Here is a 19,759-nt window from a genome sequence, read left to right on the forward strand (position 1 = left end):
GTCTTGGGTTGGAACATCTTAACTGTGGGACAAACTTCTTCATTCAAGCCGCTAATGAAACTTGATACAAAGTAGCCTTTTGTCAATGTGGGATTTGATAGTAACATGAGAGCCTTCAGCTCCTCAAACCTCTGTTGATAAGCCTGTACCGATCCTCCCTATTTTAGTTTATTAAACTCTTCTACCACATCCAACATTCCTTTCTCCCCAAATCGTTCACAAAGTCCTGCCACAAATTCTTCCCACGAGCACTCTTCCTTCACCCCGCTCCAACCTTGATACCATGCATCTCCTTCGTCATTGAGATACGCAACCGCTAGCGTCACCTTCTGAGCGTCTGCCACATTGTGTAGGCTAAACACCCTGCCACAACATCTCGCCCACCATCGTGGGTTCTAGCTATCAAAGAGAGGTATCTCCATCTTAGGCATAGGGAGGCCGATCTGGTGTGTTCCGGCTCCGTAGCCTGGCCTTCTAATACCCACATTCTCCTCTCTGACTGGTGGTTCGATCTCTAATTCCGCCTATCCTTTCGATCGGGAATTTCCCCCGTAGTCATGCAAAATCGGCTCCGATCTATCCCTCGGAGGAAACTCAGGTGAAAGTCGTACTTGAGTTTGGCGAGTGAGCATCAAAACAAATTGTTGCATCTGATCTTTGAGGGCCTGACCCTGCTCCCTCATCTGCTCCTCCAACCTCGCCGCTTGCGACCTGCTTTCCTCTCGCCAAACTTGCACCACTCCGTCAATTCTTCGATCTACAGAATTCTCCAATGCCTCCATCCGGTTCTGCATCTCTCCCATCGTTGTCGACATCTGATGAAGCTGCGATTCCATCTGTTTCATCCGAGTTCCGTCCGCCATCTCTGACACCAACTTATCACCCAAGATGATGCTCTGATACCAAATTGTCAGACTACGAATCTGACAAGGGGTAGTTTCCTTGCAATTCAGTAAGGATTGCGTGGGAAACCCGTGTATTAGGAAGAGAAAGAAGAGTTAGGGGAGAGAATTGGAGAAAAGAGAGTGAGAGCGAGCGAGCGAGAGAGAGAGAGAGAGAGAATGAGAGGGAAAAATGAATCAATTATCCTTTCCAAAGTTGCTTTCTCTGGACGCGAAGGCTGGTTATATAATACCCATACCTTAGCACCACTATTTGGTTACATTTGAATTAGGCCCATGTGCTGTAATGGCTAGCCTACTCCATATTACTATAATATCCTATATCCTCCCCTTATTTACATACTGATCCCGTGACAATTACCTACCAAAAAAATGTATGAAACTATCATCACTTTTAAACCATAGAAATCATCCAACAAGAGGAGTAGATGATATGGAAGAAGATATTATAGATGATGCTTCTAATGATGAAAATATAGAAATGTTTGATCTTGATGATGAGGATGATTTTTAGGTTATTTAAAATGCATAATTAGTTAATCTTGATTAAGATTTAAGATCTATAAATTTTTTTAAGATTTAATTTAAGTTGACTTAAAGACTTTTAGATTACATCTTTTGGCATTTTTTATTGTTCTTTTCATTAGTGTATATGTTAAATTTTTTAATTTCCTTGATAACATACTTGTAAATATGTCATTAGGAGTTGAAATTTATTTTATACCCTTATTTTTCAAGTAGAATATATATTTTTCTTTTTTTTTGAGTAAGCATGCGCCTAGTTCTATTAAGCCCGCGCCTCGTCTTGCGCCTTATGCCTCAGGCTCCAACACCCTTTTGTGCCTTAGTGCGCCTTGAGCCTTTAATAACACTGGGCTTAGAGTTGCTACCAACGACCATGCAACACTTAATCACCTTTGCTCTTGACTATGTTAGCCTACTCGTGCCAAGCATGGCGCAATTGCTTCAATTGAGGAGAACGTTGATAGGAAAAGGAAAGGAAAGTACTTTTGTTGGAATCTTGGAAAGAGTACTTGTATTACTCAAGAACACACTACCCAAGGCTTAAGAGAGCATTTAGCTTTTCTCCTGTTTCTTACAATGCCCCCTTGGGCTATTTATAGGCATTCCACCTCCTCAACGAGTGATGGAGATGCATCTGATCCTATGGCTAGCAATGCTTCTCTAGAACATTCTACAACATGCTAGATATGTACAAGATATTTTATAAGATTCTAGGACCTTCCACAACCTTCTAGAACCTTGTGGAAGCTTCTAGGTCTCCCCACATTCTTCTAGTACCTTCAAGCTTCTTGAATGTTCCACGTCCTTCTAGAATATTCTAGAAAACTCTAGAACATCCTAGAGAACTCTAGAATAGTCTGTATATTTCTTAGTCTTTTTAGAATTCTCTTCATCATTGAACTTTGGAGTCTCTAGACTACCTTGCTCTTTTGGGGTGTGGAAAATGTGATGAAGATGTTCACTGAATGTGTAGCCATATCAAAAAGGCCATAATTAGCAATGAGATTATTTGTAATAGAGCCAAAGTGGTGTATATTCAAGATAAGATGCACTAAACATATTTAAGATGGTTTGGACATGTGAGAAGAACACTGATAGAATAGAGCACTTGTGAGGAGATTGTATGTAATAGAAGTTTTTTATAGTGAAAGAGGTTGAGGAATGCCAAAGAAAACTTCGTGAGAAATGTCACACTTATGCTGTGACAATAGCAACTCTTCTAATTCAGTGTGAATTAGAAGTGATGGCTGAAGAATCGTGAAAAGAATGGGAGAGATTGGAGAAAAGAATGAGAGAGAAATTTGAGAGAGTAAGAATCAGATTCTTGATTGGATTTTCGATAACTCTTACAGGAGTAGCCCAAAGTTTATATAGTTTGCTCTAGGGTGCTGCCACAACAAATCATCTCTCCTATAACAAACTATTTTGTCCTATTCTAGCCACCTTTACACCTGGTTGTACTATCTAACTAACTATCAATTGGAAAAGGGAAATTACAATTAAAAGTAGTAGAGAAAAACAATTAATAGCAACTAAAGTCTGCAGCAAAATTGAGCCATAATTCGACGTCTGTTTTGTGACACTACCCCTCCTTTCAGCAATTTCTTGTCCTGAAGAATTGTTCAAGAGGCTGGTTGGCCTTTAAATTGTTGTAGTAATTGGGGAAGGTATTCCTAGGTGTCCTTCCTCGAAGATCCTCCTTGCCACCTGACCAACACTTGGATGAGAGGGGCTCCTTGGTGGTAGACTACTTTTCTTTCCATTATAGCCTTTAGCTCCTTTGTAGCTTCCTTCTCCTTAGGTAGTACTGGTAGCTTCGGATTAACCTGCTCCTTTGCCAATTATCCTCTTAAGTAGGGAAACATGAAAGACTAGATGGATTTTGGATCCTTTCGGTAGCTGTAAGTGGTAGGCCACTTTGCCTACCTTGGCTATTATGGGAAAAGGGCCAAAGTATTTAAGGCTGAGCTTAGATATTGGCCCCTAGGAGATAGACTTTAGATGGGGATGCCTGAGTCTTAGGTAAACATTTTCCCCAACTTCAAACTCTCGGTCACTCCTCCTCCTATCGGCATATTGTTTCATCCGATTTTGAGATGCTACCAACTCTTGCTTGAGTTGCTGTAACACCCCCCCTCCTCTACTACAAGTATTCCTCAACAGTTGTGGCCGAGGTATGCCCTGTAGTGGCTGGTAGGATAGGGGGTTTATACCCAAATACACCCTCAAATGGTGACATTTTTATAGAAGCATGGTGGCTAAAATTATACCACAATTGTGCTAAAGCTAGACACCTATGCCAACTCTTGGGTTACAGCAAACACATGCATCGAGGGAAGGTTTCTAGGCTTTGATTTACCTTTTTTGTTTGCCCATTAGATTGGGGATGATAGGCAGTTGAAAGGTTGAGTTCCGTGCCCATGTTCTTCATCAACTCCCTCCAAAAATGACTTCTAAACACCTTATCCCGATCAGATATAATGAACTTAGGAACCCCATGCATAGCTACCACTCCATCAATGAATGCCCTTGCCACTTCTTGGGTTGTGTAGGGGTGGGTTAATCCTACAAAATGTGCATACTTAGTCATCTTGTCGACTACCACCATTACACAATCCTTACCTTCAAATTTTGGTAGTCCCTTAAAGTCCATGGACACACTTGTCCATGACTACTTCGGAATTGGTAGGGGTTGCAGTAGCCCTGGATATGCCACATTCTCATGTTTGCACCTCTTACATGTATTGCACCCCAAAACAAAATCCTTCACTATCACTCTAAGCTGGGGCCAATGGAATAGTTGCCTCACCCTCAAATAAGTATTTTGGATGCCCGAATGTCCCCTTAAAAGGGACTCATGCAGTGATTGCAAAATTTTCCTCGAGTCTCTCACTGTGACCCACTACTATTCTGCCTTTATATCTCAACAGACCATCCACCATAATGTACCCTTCTGCCTCCTTATTTCTCAAAGCCAATTTCTCTAGCAAGCCTTTTGTGTGTTCTTCTCCCTCATAGTTATCCACCACCTCCTTACACCATTCGGGGATTACCACAGCCAAAGTGGCTGCACTCCCTTCCTTTTGACATCTCGATAAGGCATCTGTTGCCAAGTTTTCCTTGCCTTTCTTATATTGTATGGAGTAATCCAACCCCATTAACTTGGCTATTCCCTTCTTTTGCAATTGAGTTTGCAGCTTTTGCTGTAGCAAGAACTTTAAAGACTCATGATCAGTCTTGATTACAAACCTCCCCACCTCTAAGTAATGTCGCCACTTCTCCACAGCCATAAGGGCAATCAAGAATTCTTTCTCATATATGCTTAGGCCTAAGTGCTTTGGACGTTGTGTGTGCTTCCACTATCAATAAGAATTGACAAATTGCCCTCCTTCACCTTGCCCTCAACCTTAATTATCTTGTTTTTGGTGATTCCTTTGAGTGCATGGAGTGATATCTCTGCATCGTCCTCCTTCCAACTTCTCTGAAATCTTCTACCTCTTCTCCTTCTTCCACTTCTAGTCCATCTTCTTTATCCCCCTCTAACAATAACAACTAGCGCTTACATTGGTGCTCGGGGTAGTATCTATCCCCGCACTTGTAACACGCCCTAGGTTGCCTCCTAGGTTCATTAGGCCTTCCACCAAGATATGGACCACCAAAATTTCTTCCTCGTGCATTTCCCTTGATCGAGTCTCTGTTGGTTCCTTTGTTGTTACCCCTTTGCTGCCAATTTCCCATGGCTACAAAGTACAACCTACCTCTGTTTTTTCATCAGGGCCTCAACTACCAACTCCTGTAGTTTGGCACTCTCAACTGCTTGCTCCACTATTCATGGTCTTATCATCTTCACCATAGGCCTCAAATCCTCATTAAGGCCACTAAGGAAGCTAGAAACAAAGTATGTTTCAGATAGGTGAGGGTCATGGTTGCTCATCAACGACCTCAGCTCTTTGAAGCTTCTCAAGTATGACCCAACGTCCCCAACTTGCCTTAACTTGTTGAACTCTTCTATGGTATCTGACATGCTCCTTTCTCCAAATCTCTCACATAGTTTTTCAGTAAATTCCCCCATGTATAGCTCTCCCTTATTCGGGTCCACCCTTGGAACCATGCATCTACCATGTCATCAATGTTGGAGATAACGTGACACGAGTAACTAGAGTTTGTTATCTTTCTCTATGGTTTAGCTTTTTGTTAGAGCTTTTCGTTAATTGGTCGTTGTAAGTTAAAACGTTAAGCTTGTATCAAAGGCTGGCTGATTGTATATATATATCAGCATAGTCTTTCTTTTCTGTATTCGATTGAGGAATTAATTCAATATCAGTTCTCTCTCCCTATTTCTCTCTGAATCATTCCTCCATTTTCTTACATTTTGACATGGTATCAAAGCCTTTGGATTAACATCCATGGCGTCAAATCCTAGTTCGAATTCTGCTTCCTCTCTTCCTCCACATGCCTCGTCGTCACTTTCGTCTGCATCTCAGTTGAATTTTGTTGAGATGACCAAGGCGTTTAACTACATTTCGATTCGCCTTGATCCGAACAACTTTCTTTTCTGGAAGGCACAGATCTCTGCCACTATTCGTGCTTTCGATCTTCAGTCGTTTATCAACAAGACACCACCTCCTCCGAAATATAGCTACTTCAAATGTTGATGCAGAAGATAATACAGCGGTGAATCTTGAGTATCTGGCTTGGATGCAATCTGACCAGTTGTTACTTGGCTGGTTGTTTTCAACTATTGACAAGGAAGTCTTAGCTTAAGTGATTCATTGCAAATCATCCTCTGAGGTATGGTTGTGTCTAGAGAATTTATATTCGAGACAAACAACTGCTAAATCTTTTCAACTTAAGCAACAACTTCGATCGGTTAAGAAAGATTCTATGTCAATTAACGACTATATACTCAAGATCAAAATGAAAGGACACTCTCTTGCTGCTATAGGCGAACCGTTGAATGATAAGGATGTTCTTCTAGCAATTCTTAATGGATTGGATCAAGAGTATGAGACTGTTGTCAATCTCATAACCTATCAAATAGACGACATTGATTTAGACAAAATGCAGTATCTTTTGTTAATGCATGAACAATGGTTGAGTGTCAAGAATTCTGCTCATACATCTGTTAATGTTGAGTTGTTTTTACCATCGACACTGAATGTAAACTTTAGTGATAGCAAGGCGAGAGGTACTGGTGGTTCAGTGAATCATGGCGTAGGTTACATACAAAATAGAGGTGGTTATAATCGTGGAGGAAGAGGTGGAGGTCGTTAGTCTAATAAACGTGTGTATTGTCAGCTTTGTGGAAAGCCAGGACATGTTGTGGAATAGTGTTATCATAGATTTGATCGTAATTTTCAAAGAGGCACTTCTTTTCAATCAAGTCAAAATCCTGGTCAGGCCTATGGGAGAGGTAACTCGAGTTCTTCTTTTGACCCAAGAGCCTATATAGCCTCTCACTGTGAATCTAACGAGCCCTACATTAGTGATGTAGGTTCTGCGTATGGAACAATTGGCCATTTTTCTCAGCCATAGAATTTTGACAGCTCTCAGCCTTCTGTTTTACCAGATTCTTCATGGTTTGTTGATTCCGAGGCAACTAATCATGTTACATCAAACCTCAACAACCTTTCTTTACATGCTCCATACAATGGCAATGACAAAGTCTTCGTTGGTAATGGTAAGAAACTTCCTATCTCTCAGGTTGGTCTTGGATAGTTGAATACCCATACTCAACCAGCTTCTACCATTTCTCTATCCAATGTTTTACATGTGCCTAATATGAGTAAGAATTTAATTAGTGTTTCTCAACTCACTAGAGATCATGATCTTGTGGCTAAATTTAACTCCTCTTCTTGTTTGATCAAGGACAAGAATTCCGGGCTGGTTCTTCTCAGAGGATTTCTTAAGGATGGGCTTTATCGGCTGCATTCAACATTTGGTCATGCTAACAGCACTTCTGCCCAGCCTCTTGAATCAACTCTTCATTCCTTTTGTTCTAGTAGAACTTTTCTTTTAGCAAATAAATGTAATAGGCCAGATTCATTTTTTCTTGAACTGCCTATGCATGTAAATGTAGCTTTTAACAGCACATTGTGTAATAAATGGCATGCCAAATTAGGCCATCCCTCTTTTCATATTCTGAAAATGGTATTGAATAAAATTCATATTCCCTGCTCTAGTTCTACTCTCTCCTTTTGTGATTCTTGCAAGGTTGGGAAACTACATCAATTACCATTCGTTGATTGCTCTATAACACCAAAACAACCTTTCGAATTAATCTACTCTAACCTCTAGGGACCTTCACCTACTATTTCTGTTGAAGGTTATCAATATTATATTGTTTTTGTAGATGCATATACACGGTACACCTGGCTATACCCTCTGAAACTTAAATCCGATGCCTTGTGTGTTTTTAAAACCTTTCACAAGCTTGTTGAAACTCAATTTTCGACCAAACTTAAGGCCCTACAAACTGATAATGGTGGCGAATTTAAAGCTTTTATTCCTTATCTTCGTCATCATGGTATTCAACCTCGGTTCACATATCCCTATACTCATCAGCAAAATGGAGTGGCTGAACGCAAACATAGGCATATTGCTAAAATGAGGCTTACTCTATTGTCTCATGCCAATATGCCTCTTAAGTTTTGGGTTGATGCTTTCAACACTGTTGTGCACACTATTAACCTTCTACCTTCTTCTCCTCTCAAATTATGTTCTCCATTTGAAGCTCTTTTTCACAAGCAGCCGAATTATCTTAAGTTACAGCATTTTGGCTGTACATGTTTTCCTTATCTTCGACCTTATCATAAACACAAGTTTGATTTTCACTCTACCAAGTGTGTTTTCATTGGGTATAGCTATGGTCAAGCCGGTTATAAATGTTTGCATTGCATCCTTCTGGAAGAATCTACATTTCTTGTCATGTAGAATTCAATCCAGTTGAGTTTCCTTATATCAAGTTGTTTCCTTCACCTGTATTGGCTTCTTCATCATCTTCTACCTCTGGTGGACTTTCCACCATTGTGTTTCAATCTCTTCCGTTGTCTAAATCCTCTAGCGGAACTCAGCCTGTGAATTCTTCTCCTATGAATACAAATGGTTGTCGTACCTTAGCCACTGAATCTCCATCCAGCCTTGTGGCCACTAGATCTCAATCCTGGATTCCTAACCCTATACCTGCATCAGCTCCCTCTACCCATCCTATGCAAACTCGGTCCAAGACCAAACTCCTTGTTTCTTCTCAACCTTCTCCTCATGTTCTTATTAGTTCCCTAGAACCTACTTCAGTTAGTGAGGCCTTGTTAGATTCCCAGTGGGTTCAGGCTATGACTGATGAATTTCCAGCTTTGCAACGCAATCATACATGGGATTTGGTTCCATTTTCTACTGATATGAATCTGATTGGTTGCAAATGGGTGTTTAAAGTGAAGTATAAATCTGATGGTACAATACTTAAACATAAGGCTAGGCTTGTAGCCAAAGGGTTTCATTAAACACCCGATATTGATTTTGAGGAGACATTCGGTCCAGTTGTTAAGGCTCCTACAATCCGAGTTTTGTTTACTCTAGCAGTGACTTATGGCTGGGATATTCAACAAGTGGATGTGAATAATGCTTTCCTAAATGGAGATCATCATGAGGATGTGTTTATGGTCCAGCCGGAGGGTTTTGTTGATGATCGATTTCCCACTCATGTCTGTCAACTTAGAAAGTCGCTCTACGGCCTTAAACAAGCACCTTGAGCTTGGTATACCAAGTTGAGATCAGCTCTCCATTCTTGGAGTTTTGTTAGAGCCATTTCTGATGCTTCTTTGTTCATCAAGCGGACTGATCAGTTTGTTGTGTATGTTTTGGTGTATGTAGATGATATTTTGATTACAAGCTCTAACCAATTGGCTCTTCAAACATTCATTTGTGATTTGGACACTCACTTTGCTCTCAAGACTTTAGGGTCGGTTCATTATTTCCTTGGGTTTGAGGTGTTTCGAAGTTCCACTGGAATATTTCTTTCTCAATCTAAATATACAGTTGATTTGCTTAGAAAGGCGTCTATGCTCGGATGTAAACCTTGTGACACTCCTATGACTTCCACTAGTGCATTAACATCTGAGGGTGAACTATTTTCTAATCCTTCATTGTATCGAACAATCATGGGTTCTTTACAATATTTGACTTACATTTCCTTTGCTGTTAACAAGCTTAGCCAGTTTCTTTCCGCTCCGACACAGCAACAGTGGGTGGCTTGCAAACATTTATTGCACTACCTCAGAGGTTCTGTTGGTCATGGTTTATTCTTCTCTCCAGTTCCTTCTGATCTACCACTTATAGTCTACTGTGATGCGGATCATGTAGGTTGTAGAGTTACTAGGAAATCAACCAATGGTGTCTTTGTTTTTCTTGTCAACAATTTAGTGGTGTGGAGTTCAAGAAAACAGACTGTTGTAGCTCGGTCAGTTGGAGAGGCTTAGTATAGAGCTATTGCTCAAGGTGTCACATAAATTATGTGGTTGGTTTCTTTTTTTTTTTCTGAATTGGGTCTTAAATCTCAACATACGCCAATTATTTGGAGTGATAACATGGTGGTGAAGAGCATTGCAGAAAACCCGATTTTTCATTCTCGTACAAAACACTTTGAGATTGACCTTCATTTCATTTGAGAAAAGGTTGAGAAGAGAAAAGTGGAGATTAGATATGTTCCTACATCTAATCAGTTGGCTGATGTTTTTACTAAGTGTCTTCCTAAGAACAGATTTCAGTTCCTATGTACTAATATGGGTCTACGGATGTCTCCTGCTCAAGCGACTCAGTCTAAGCCAGATGAAGAACAATCATTGGTCAACAGGAAGTTTGTTTTGAGGGGGAATGTTGGAGATAACGTGATTGTCAGCAATAAAGGACCAAATCCAGTTCCTATTCTCGGTCAAGAGCAAATCAGTGATTGATTGATATATTTGTGATATGTTTCCTAAAATAAAGATAGTATTTTTGATTTAGAAATCTGCTGTATATTTCCTATTATTGGCTGTATCTTTTAGCTGTTGTATTTTAGGAATGCTTTCCCATCCATTCTTACAATCTTTCTTATTAGGAACCTCCTGATTTAGGAAAGGAGTTTTGTATATATTTTGTCCTACCCGTCTAAGGGAAATAAGATTGAAGAGAAGCATTTTTTTCATCTTTCTTGACATGGTATCAGAGCCCTAGGTTTCTTTCCTTACAGATTCCTTGGGACGTTTTTTTTTACCTATCTCTTTCAGTCTTCTCTCTACTCGTTTCTCACTTAGAGGCTTAGTCTACGATGTCTACCATCCAAAATTCTACTCCCGATTCAGCAGATTCCAGCCATACTTTGGAAACTCCGACGGCTAGAACTCAAAATGGTGGCTCCGGAGGGGAACTACAGAATCTTCAAGTTGCTTGCCGATTGAATGGTAAGAACTATCTAAAGTGATCACAGTTAATTCGAACTTTCCTCAAAGGAAAAGGAAAGCTTAGTCACTTGCTGGGAACTGGCCCAAAGGAGGATGATCCGGCGTTTGGAGCATGGGATGAAGAAAATTCTTTGGTAATGTCTTGGCTCTGGAATTCCATGATTCCAGAGATCAGCGACACTGTTATGTTCTTGACAACAGCCAAAGATATTTGGGACGCCATAAAGATGACTTATTCAAAGGTCAAAGATGCGGCTCAAATCTATGAGATACGAACAAAGGTGGCCGCAACCAAACAAGGTACAAAGACCATTACAGAGTATGCAAACTTGTTGCAAACCCTTTGGCAAGAACTAGACCATTACCAGTGCTTGCAAATGAAATGCAGCGAGGATGCAGCACTACACAAAAAAATTGTTGAAAAAGAAAGGACGTATGACTTTCTAGCCGGTCTCAACATAGAGTTCAACGCGGTAAGGTTACAAATCTTAGGTAAAGAAGATTTACCTTCATTGAATGAAGTAATTTCTTTAATAAGGGCAGAAGAAGGAAGAAGGGGTGTCATGTTGGAACCTCCTCCGATGGAAAATTCTGCTCTAGTATCCTTGAAATCTAATAAAGGGTATAAAGAAGAAAAGAAAGCAGTGGACAGAGACACTCTATGGTGTACCCACTGCAAGAAGCCTAGGCACACCGTAGAGAGGTGTTGGAAGCTTCATGGCAGGCCACCACTAAAAGGAGGAGCAGTACGAAATCCAGGACAAGGGCAGGTGTATATAGCTAACTGCCAACAACAACCTGAACCTAAGGATCCAAATTAAGGAGATGGTTTTGAGCTCAATAAAGCTGAGATCGAAAGGCTGAGGAATTTTTTGGGATCCCTTGACAAAAAGGCTGAGAAAAGTACCTGCTCTCTTGCCCTTACAAGTACTTCTTCCCCTTCTTTTTCCCTACACGCTTTAGAAATTGCACACTACAATTCTTGGGTCCTAGATTCTGGAGCTTCAGATCATATGACTCCTTTTCCTCATGTTTTCATTACTTATAACCCCTGTCCTAGCTCCAAAAAAATCATGATGGCAGATGGCTCCCTGACCACTGTTGCTGGCCTAAGAGATGTTCTTCTCAATGAACATTTCACTCTTAAAAATGTCCTACATGTTCCTAAACTATTTACAAGTCTCATATCCATCCAAAAACTTATTGAGGACACTAATTGTAGTGTTATTTTTCATTCAAATGTCTGTGAGTTGTAGGAACTGGGCAAGAAGAGGATGATTGGACTTGCTAAGGCAAGGGCTGGACTTTACTATCTTGCAAAACCGAGTGGACAAGACAATAAGGAGGGTACTTCTCTTATGTCATACTTAGCTCAGTCCAACCAAGATCTAGTTTGGTTACATCATTATCAACTTGGTCATCCATCTTTTCTAACTCTTAGACATTAGAAGTTTACATTATGCTGTGTGTGAGTTTGCAAAACATAAAAGAGTGTCATTTCCTCTATCTAATAAAAGAATCGAGTCTCCTTTTACTTTAATACACAGTGATATTTGGGGTCCATCAAGTGTTCCCAACATTTCTAGGGCAAGGTGGTTTGTTATCTTTATAGACGATTGTACAAGAACAGTGTGGTTATATCTGTTGAAAACAAAGGCTAAAGTCAGTAACGTGTTTCCTGTTTTCTACAACATGGTTAAAAATCAATTTGGAGTTGGAATAAAACGATTTAGGTCAGATAATGCTAGGGATTTTTTCAACCAATCTCTATCTGTTTTCTTCCAACAGAATGGTATTATACATGAGTCGTCTTGCCCCTACACTCCTCAATAGAATGGTGTGGCCGAAAGGAAGAATGGCCACCTTCTAACTATTATTCGAGCTATCTTGATTCATCATAATGTCCCTAAACACTATTGGGGAGAGGCAGCTCTAACAGCCACCTTCATTGTCAATAGACTGCCCTAAAAAACTCTTGGGTCTCAAAGTCCAATCCAACTGTTAACTAAACACTTTCCTGATTTTCATGTAACCAGTTGTTGGAACCCCAAGGTATTCGGGTGTGTGGCCTACGTTCATATTCCTACAGTCAACCGAGGAAAATTAGACTCTCGTGCACAAAAATGTGTGTTCATTGGATATTCTCCTACTCAAAAGGGATACCGGTGCTATCATCCTCCTTCAAAGAAACTCTTAGTGTCAGCAGATGTAACTTTTTTAGAAAATGAGTCCTACTTTGGATACTCGAATGCTCAGGAACAAAACCTATCATTCTCTAACCAGGACCATTCTCCCATTTCTTTTGGTCCTGACCTATTATCCTTCCCTATGTCAGTGTCTATTCCAGAGGATCCATTAGGTATGACATCTGAGGAGCCTAATCTAGAGACTCCTAGACCACTGTAGGTATATTCAAGAAGGACAAGACCAGAACCTACTCCTATGCAAGCTTCATCATCCACGGCTAGCCTAGGTCTTACCACAGACAACACTGACAATTTAACCAATCCTTCTGACCAATCACCAGGTAATTCTCTTCCTAATCCTATAATACCTGCTGATAGCCCTGCTAAATCTACTGAACTCTCTCTTGATACTTCAAAGAGTGACCTTGATTGGCCTATTTCTCTTAGGAAGGGAACCCGAAACTACACTAAACATCCCCCGCATCTATTTTTATCTTTTTCTAAGTTGTCATCCACCCACAAAGCCTTCCTTACCAATCTCCATACAATTCCTATACCCAAGACCTTTTCTGAAGCAATAAGGGATAAGAATTGGAAGGATGCCATGGAGGCTGAGATGGCAACCCTAGAAAAGAACCAAACATGGGAACTTGTGCAATTACCTAAATGGAAGCATCCAGTGGGCTGTAAGTGGGTGCACACAATGAAATATAAATCTGATGGGTCGTTGTATAGGTATAAGGCACAGCTGGTGGCTAAGGGATATACTTAAGTGTATGGGGTAGACTATCTTGATACCTTTGCACCAGTTGCAAAGCTAAACACTGTTAGAGTCCTTTTATCTTTGGCTGCTAACCTAGGTTGGCCATTACAACAATTCAATGTGAAGAATGCATTTTTGCATGGGGATCTAGAGGAAGAAGTGTACATGGAGATACCGTCGAGATATGGTCCAACAACACAAGAGAAGGTAGTTTGCAAACTAAGGAAGGCCTTGTACGGACTAAAACAGTCCCCAAGGGCCTGGTTTGGCCGGTTCACAAGTGTGATGCTTAGTTTGGGCTATAAGTAAAGCCAAGGGGATCATACCCTATTCATTAAACACTCAGCTGTAGGGGGAGTGACAATTCTTATTGTGTACGTTGATGACATTGTTGTCACTGGAAATGATGAGGAAGGAATATGTAAGCTAACGGAGTGTTTGGTAAGAGAGTTTGAAATCAAAGAATTAGGGAGGTTGAAATATTTTTTGGGAATCAAAGTAGCTCATTCAAAAGAGGGAATCTTCATCTCACAGCAGAAGTATATAGTAGACCTTCTCAAAGACACTGGGTTGCTTTTCTGCAAGGCAGCAGAAACTCCTATTGAACCAAATCACAAGCTAGCAGAAGCCTTGGAAGATGATACGGTTGACAAAGGGTCTTACCAAAGGCTGGTTGGAAAATTAATTTATCTGGCTCATACTCGACCAGACATAGCTTATGCGGTTGGAGTAGTTAGCCAATTTATGCACAATCTAAAGGAGACACATCTAAAGGCAGTTTATAGGATCCTACACTACTTGAAGGGGACACCTGGGAAAGGTATTTTATTCAAGAAAGGAGAAACCATAACTCTTGAGACTTACACGGATGTTGACTATGCAGGATCCATGGTCGATAGGAGGTCAACGTCGGGTTATTGTACTTTTCTAGGAGGTAATTTGGTAACATGGCGAAGCAAGAAACAAAATGTGGTTGCTCGATCAAGTGCAGAAGTTGAATTTAGATCCATGGCCCTAGGGATGTGTGAACTTCTATGGCTAAAGATATTGTTGGATGATCTTAAGATTCAATGGACAGCACCCATGAAGCTGTTTTGTGATAATAAATCAGCAATTAGCATTGCCCACAATCCGGTTCAACATGATAGAACAAAGCATGTTGAAGTGGATAGACATTTTATAAAGGAAAAATTGGATGATGGTTTGATTTGTACTCCTTATGTTTCTTCAAATGAGCAACTAGCGGATGTACTAACTAAGGGACTTCCGGCTGCTATGTTTCACAGAATGGTAAGCAAGATTGGGATGCATGATATCCACTCCCAATCTTGAGGGGGAGTGTCAGCAATAAAGGACCAAATACAGTTCCTATTCTCGGTCAAGAGCAAATCAGTGATTGATTGATATGTTTGTGATATGTTTCCTAAAATAAAGATAGTATTTTTGATTTAGAAATCTGCTGTATATTTCCTATTATTGGCTGTATCTTTTAGCTGTTGTATTTTAGGATTGCTTTCCCATCCATTCTTGTAATCTTTCTTATTAGGAACCTCCTGATTTAGGAAAGGAGTTTTGTATATATTTTGTCCTACCCGTCTAAGGGAAATAAGATTGAAGAGAAGCATTTTTTTCATCTTTCTTGACAGTGACATGAATAACTAGAGTTTGTTATCTTTCTCTATGGTTTAGCTTTCTGTTAGAACTTTCCATTAGCTGGCTGTTGTAAGTTAAAACGTCAAGCTTTTATCAAAGGCTGGCTGATTGTATATATATATCAGCATAGTCTTTCTTTTCTGTATTTGATTGAGGAATTAATTCAATATCAGTTCTCTCTCCCTATTTCTCTCTGAATCATTCCTCCGTTTTCTTACATTTTGACAATTAAAGTAGGCAACAACCAAAGCTACCCTTCTCTCCTCAGGTACATTATACCATTTGAACAATCACTCACACTTCCTAATCCACTATCTGGGATTAGTTCGCTCAAACACGGGTATTTCCATTCGTGGCATGAGGAACCCTGGCTAAGAATCAACTTCAGATTCTTGATTGGATTTTCGATAACTCTTACAGGAGTAGCCCAAAGCTTATATAGTTTGCTCTAGGGTGTTGCCACAGCAGATCATCTCTCCTATAACAAACTATTTTGTCCTATTCTAGCCACCTTTACACCTGGTTGTACTATCTAACTAACTACCAGCTGGAAAAGGGAAATTACAATTAAAAGCAATAGAGAAAAACAGTTAATAGCAACTAAGGTCCGCAGCAAAATTGGGCCATAATTCAGTCTCTGTTTTGTGACAAGAAACTCTTGGACAGAGATAGGAGGATACAATTGCCTTATAGACGTTTACACGAGGAGGATGGAGAAGCCAATGTTACCAATATGTTTTACCGATACACATGATTGTGTTGTGGGTTGACTTTCTCAGGCTATGCCTAGATATTTCTTATTCAATTATTAGATTCTGAATGTGCTCGCAGTAATGACTTACATGCCGCAAGATTTTCGAGGGACATTGATTAGACAACAAAGAGAGCGTTCGGAGAGGAATAAACAAGCTGAAGTTGATGCACTAGTTAGTTCAGGTGGAAGTATACAAGACCGATATGCTCTGCTATGGAAACAACAAATGGAGAGGTAAAGTTTATCGGTTTTACTTTCCTTGTCAAGTATAGGTTTGGAACAAACCTGTTTAGCAACTGCTTATGAGATGTCACTCATCCAGGAGGAGACAGTTAGCTGAGCTTGGTTCTGCTACAGGTGTATATAAGACACTTGTGAAGTATTTGGTGGGAGTACCACAGGTATGCATGATTTGGCTTATTGGGTCATTCAATTAATGATGTTCGTGGTTGTTTCTGTCTTTGAAAATTCTTAACACCAATTTTGGTGGGAGTACCACAAAAAAGTGTTGTTCTTTAGTGGTAATTGATACTCCAGAAGTAGAGTTCCCTATTTATTATAGTTATGTAGCTATGCTATAGAGGCCTTCAGATATTTTATCCTCCATGATGGAGGTTCCTTCAAATGAATCTGCTAAACTGTTACTGAAATTTTAAGTGGAAAAAGAAATAATAAGTTGTGATGCACTTTAGAAGGGGACTAGGACTTATTTGTATGTTGTATGACCAATGGTTAATTTTTTATGCTTTTACTTGGTGCAGGTTCTACTGGATTTCATTCGACAAATTAATGATGATGAAGGGTATCTTCTTTCTAATTTTAGGGTAGTAATATTAGTCATATTATCAGAATTGAACTTAGTTCAATGATTTGTCTGTTCATCCCCACTGCAGTTTAACTGGTTTGAACAAATATGCAAAAAATAGATCGTTTTATTCAAACTGCTTATATTTAAATGATAGTTTATAATACATGGACAATGAGAAGCTGTGGTACACTAGTTCCACCTACACACCTTTAACCTGCCAATGAACCCTAGTGCTGTCATTCCTTGGATAATTCTGGGTTCTGAATCAATGTACTGTGCTCACAAAATCTCAAACTTGGTTTTGGCTTTTTCTTTAGCTGATCCAAGCATTTGTTGGATGAATTTTCACCGACCTTTTGTTCAACATATAGCAACTTTGTACTGAAAACAAGCTATTACTAGGCCCATGGAAGAGCAACGACAACGCTATGGACCTCCTTTGTACAGTCTTACAACAATGGTTCTTAAAATCAGAGTTTTCCTTTCTCTTTTGTTGGGGCGACTTGAAGCTGGAAAACCGTGAGCCATCTTGCACTCTATTCACTTCAACAGATTTTGTTAAAATTATAATAATTATTTTTTGTGGAAGGTGAACAGTGTTACTTATTTCATCAAATAGTGCTTAGGTGTTGCGCATGTGGTTGTTTTTCTCACCTTTTAATATCATTTGGCACTTGTATGTTGAGCAGACAGCAACATCAAATAGCGGTTTTGTTGGAAGCAGTTGACATATATACCTGTGAATTTGAAAGATTCGTCAAATTTATCAGGTATTCTCTTTTCTGATTCTTACTCCAACTTGTTGTAATTCCATTTTGTTCTGATGATGAGAAAATAGTACCTTATTGTATACTCATGACTCTTCCCTGATTTTCATTTCATTAATTAGCCTATTGTGTTCCCATTTTATGTTCAATTTGTTGGTCTGTCTATTTGTAAAGTGACTAAATGTTTGTGTCTGCATGAGGTTCTATTTGAAGGATTCCTAATTATGAATTTTCTATTAACTTTTTTCTGATAGATAAAGGCAATCAAGAAAATCATGAGAGGAAGGGGGGGGGGGGGGGGGGGGGAAGGAGGGTGAACCAATACAAGTTGAAACAATAGAAAATAGAAAACCAGAATAACATTTCGCAAAAGCTCATCAACTAAAAGAAGAAAAATGCTCTGGAGAGGATCCAGTATTCAGAAAACAAAAAATCTGGGAATCAAGAGGCCAACTCTCTAACCCCTTGGAAGTCAAATATGCCAGGCAGAAAAAGGAATCAGCCATCAGTACCACGGAACCTCTTACTATTGCAAGACCTACTCCAGCCACTTAACACGAAAAGGAGAAGACCATATGTCATATTCATATATATCACTAATAACAATACAATGTAAAAGTAAATTATCATTTGACTCCCCATTCCTCTCGCACAGATAGCATCAATAACCAAGACCCTTCTTCTTCAAATTGTCCCTGGTATCCAAATGAGGCAATCACAACCTCAACAAAGAAAGCCACTGGTCAAAAAATTTCCAAGGAAACATGAGATGCAGGACAACCCCAAAGAACGCTCTGATACCAATTTGATGTGGAACAGTAGAGATTTGTAGAGATATTGATGATGAAGAAGCTTGTGAAGAAGTAACGAGAGAGAGAGAGAGGAAATCAGTACCAGTTCTATCAATAATCACAAGTTTAATAAAAAAAAAAAAAATCAGGTGCCTTATTTATAAGCGAAATCTAATCCTAACATTATTAGGAATCTAATTCCCACTATGATTCCAATCCAAATCCTATCATAACTATAATTATCTAATAAAAGTGGAAATAAAACAATATAAAACCTAATAGAGATCTAATCTCTAAAAATCAAAATAGGAAACTTTTTCAAAATATCCCTATCTTCATCCCTATCATCCTCCCCCAGTGGGAGAAAAACTCATCCTTGAGTTTTGCGGATCAGCATTGCTCTATCTGGGAGATGCGCCCAATAAACCAAATGTCTTGTTCATAGAGCGTCATCTTGTGAGGAGGCAGGGTAGGAAGGATCTCATGTGAAACAGTATCAACGGAAGCTTCAAGAATTGGCAGAGGACCAAAAGGTTTTGAGAATTCCTCATGCAAGGTTCTTTGGCTTTGGTACGTCATGTTCAGGCTCTTCACAGATACTAATCCGAATTTCCTTTCCTTTGATTTCTTGAGCAGTCTCTTTTTAAGTCACCCAATTCATTAATAAGCTTGTTTTTTTGGGGGGTTCTTCCTGAGTCACTCTTCTTTTGTTCCATATATTAGGAAGCAAGAATGCACAATTTCCAGCCAATTAACCAACATGACTACATGTAGAACACTGTGGTGTCACATTAGGTGAAAGAGTACCTGAAAAAACTAGTTGTTATAGCTTATGTCCCAAAGCATTTGTAGTATTTGGCACCATTGTTGGGACTTGGATGCAGACAGGTTTGACTCCATGCCTAAGATGGTTGTTGCACCTTGTTCCAATGGATTCTATTGGACTTCCTAGTGTTAGTAATGCACTGTGTTCTTCTTACGGTTGCTGTGTATTGTTGTGAGCAGCTCGTTGAAGGGCGCTGTTGCTGAAGACATCTGTTTGTTGCAGATTGATTTTTGCTATAACAGCTGATGTGTTGCTTCAGTGGATGAAAGAAAAAATTAGTGGACGCCGAAGGAAATTTGGAATTGAATTTTGCTGATACCAAATTTGGTGCGGGACAACCACAAAAG

The 19,759-nt window shown here is 39.7% G+C and overlaps 1 protein-coding gene across 3 annotated transcripts in view; it reads left to right on the top strand.

Moving 5' to 3' along the window:
• The window catches only part of LOC127790236 (uncharacterized), a 57,032-nt gene that overhangs the window by 13,093 nt on the left and 24,180 nt on the right, over nucleotides 1-19,759 (top strand). For all 3 annotated transcript variants that reach the window (XR_008020741.1, XM_052319571.1, XM_052319572.1), the window contains exons 4-8: nucleotides 16,298-16,454; nucleotides 16,543-16,621; nucleotides 16,982-17,022; nucleotides 17,431-17,547; nucleotides 17,718-17,798. Coding sequence is in view for 2 of the 3 variants with exons in the window: in XM_052319571.1 (XP_052175531.1) it covers nucleotides 16,298-16,454; nucleotides 16,543-16,621; nucleotides 16,982-17,022; nucleotides 17,431-17,547; nucleotides 17,718-17,798 (475 nt within the window). In the remaining variant the exon portion in view is untranslated. The remainder of the gene's footprint in view (nucleotides 1-16,297; nucleotides 16,455-16,542; nucleotides 16,622-16,981; nucleotides 17,023-17,430; nucleotides 17,548-17,717; nucleotides 17,799-19,759) is intronic.

The sequence above is a fragment of the Diospyros lotus genome, chromosome 14 (genome assembly GCF_014633365.1).
Source record: "Diospyros lotus cultivar Yz01 chromosome 14, ASM1463336v1, whole genome shotgun sequence".
In the NCBI taxonomy this organism is placed as follows: Eukaryota; Viridiplantae; Streptophyta; class Magnoliopsida; order Ericales; family Ebenaceae; genus Diospyros; species Diospyros lotus.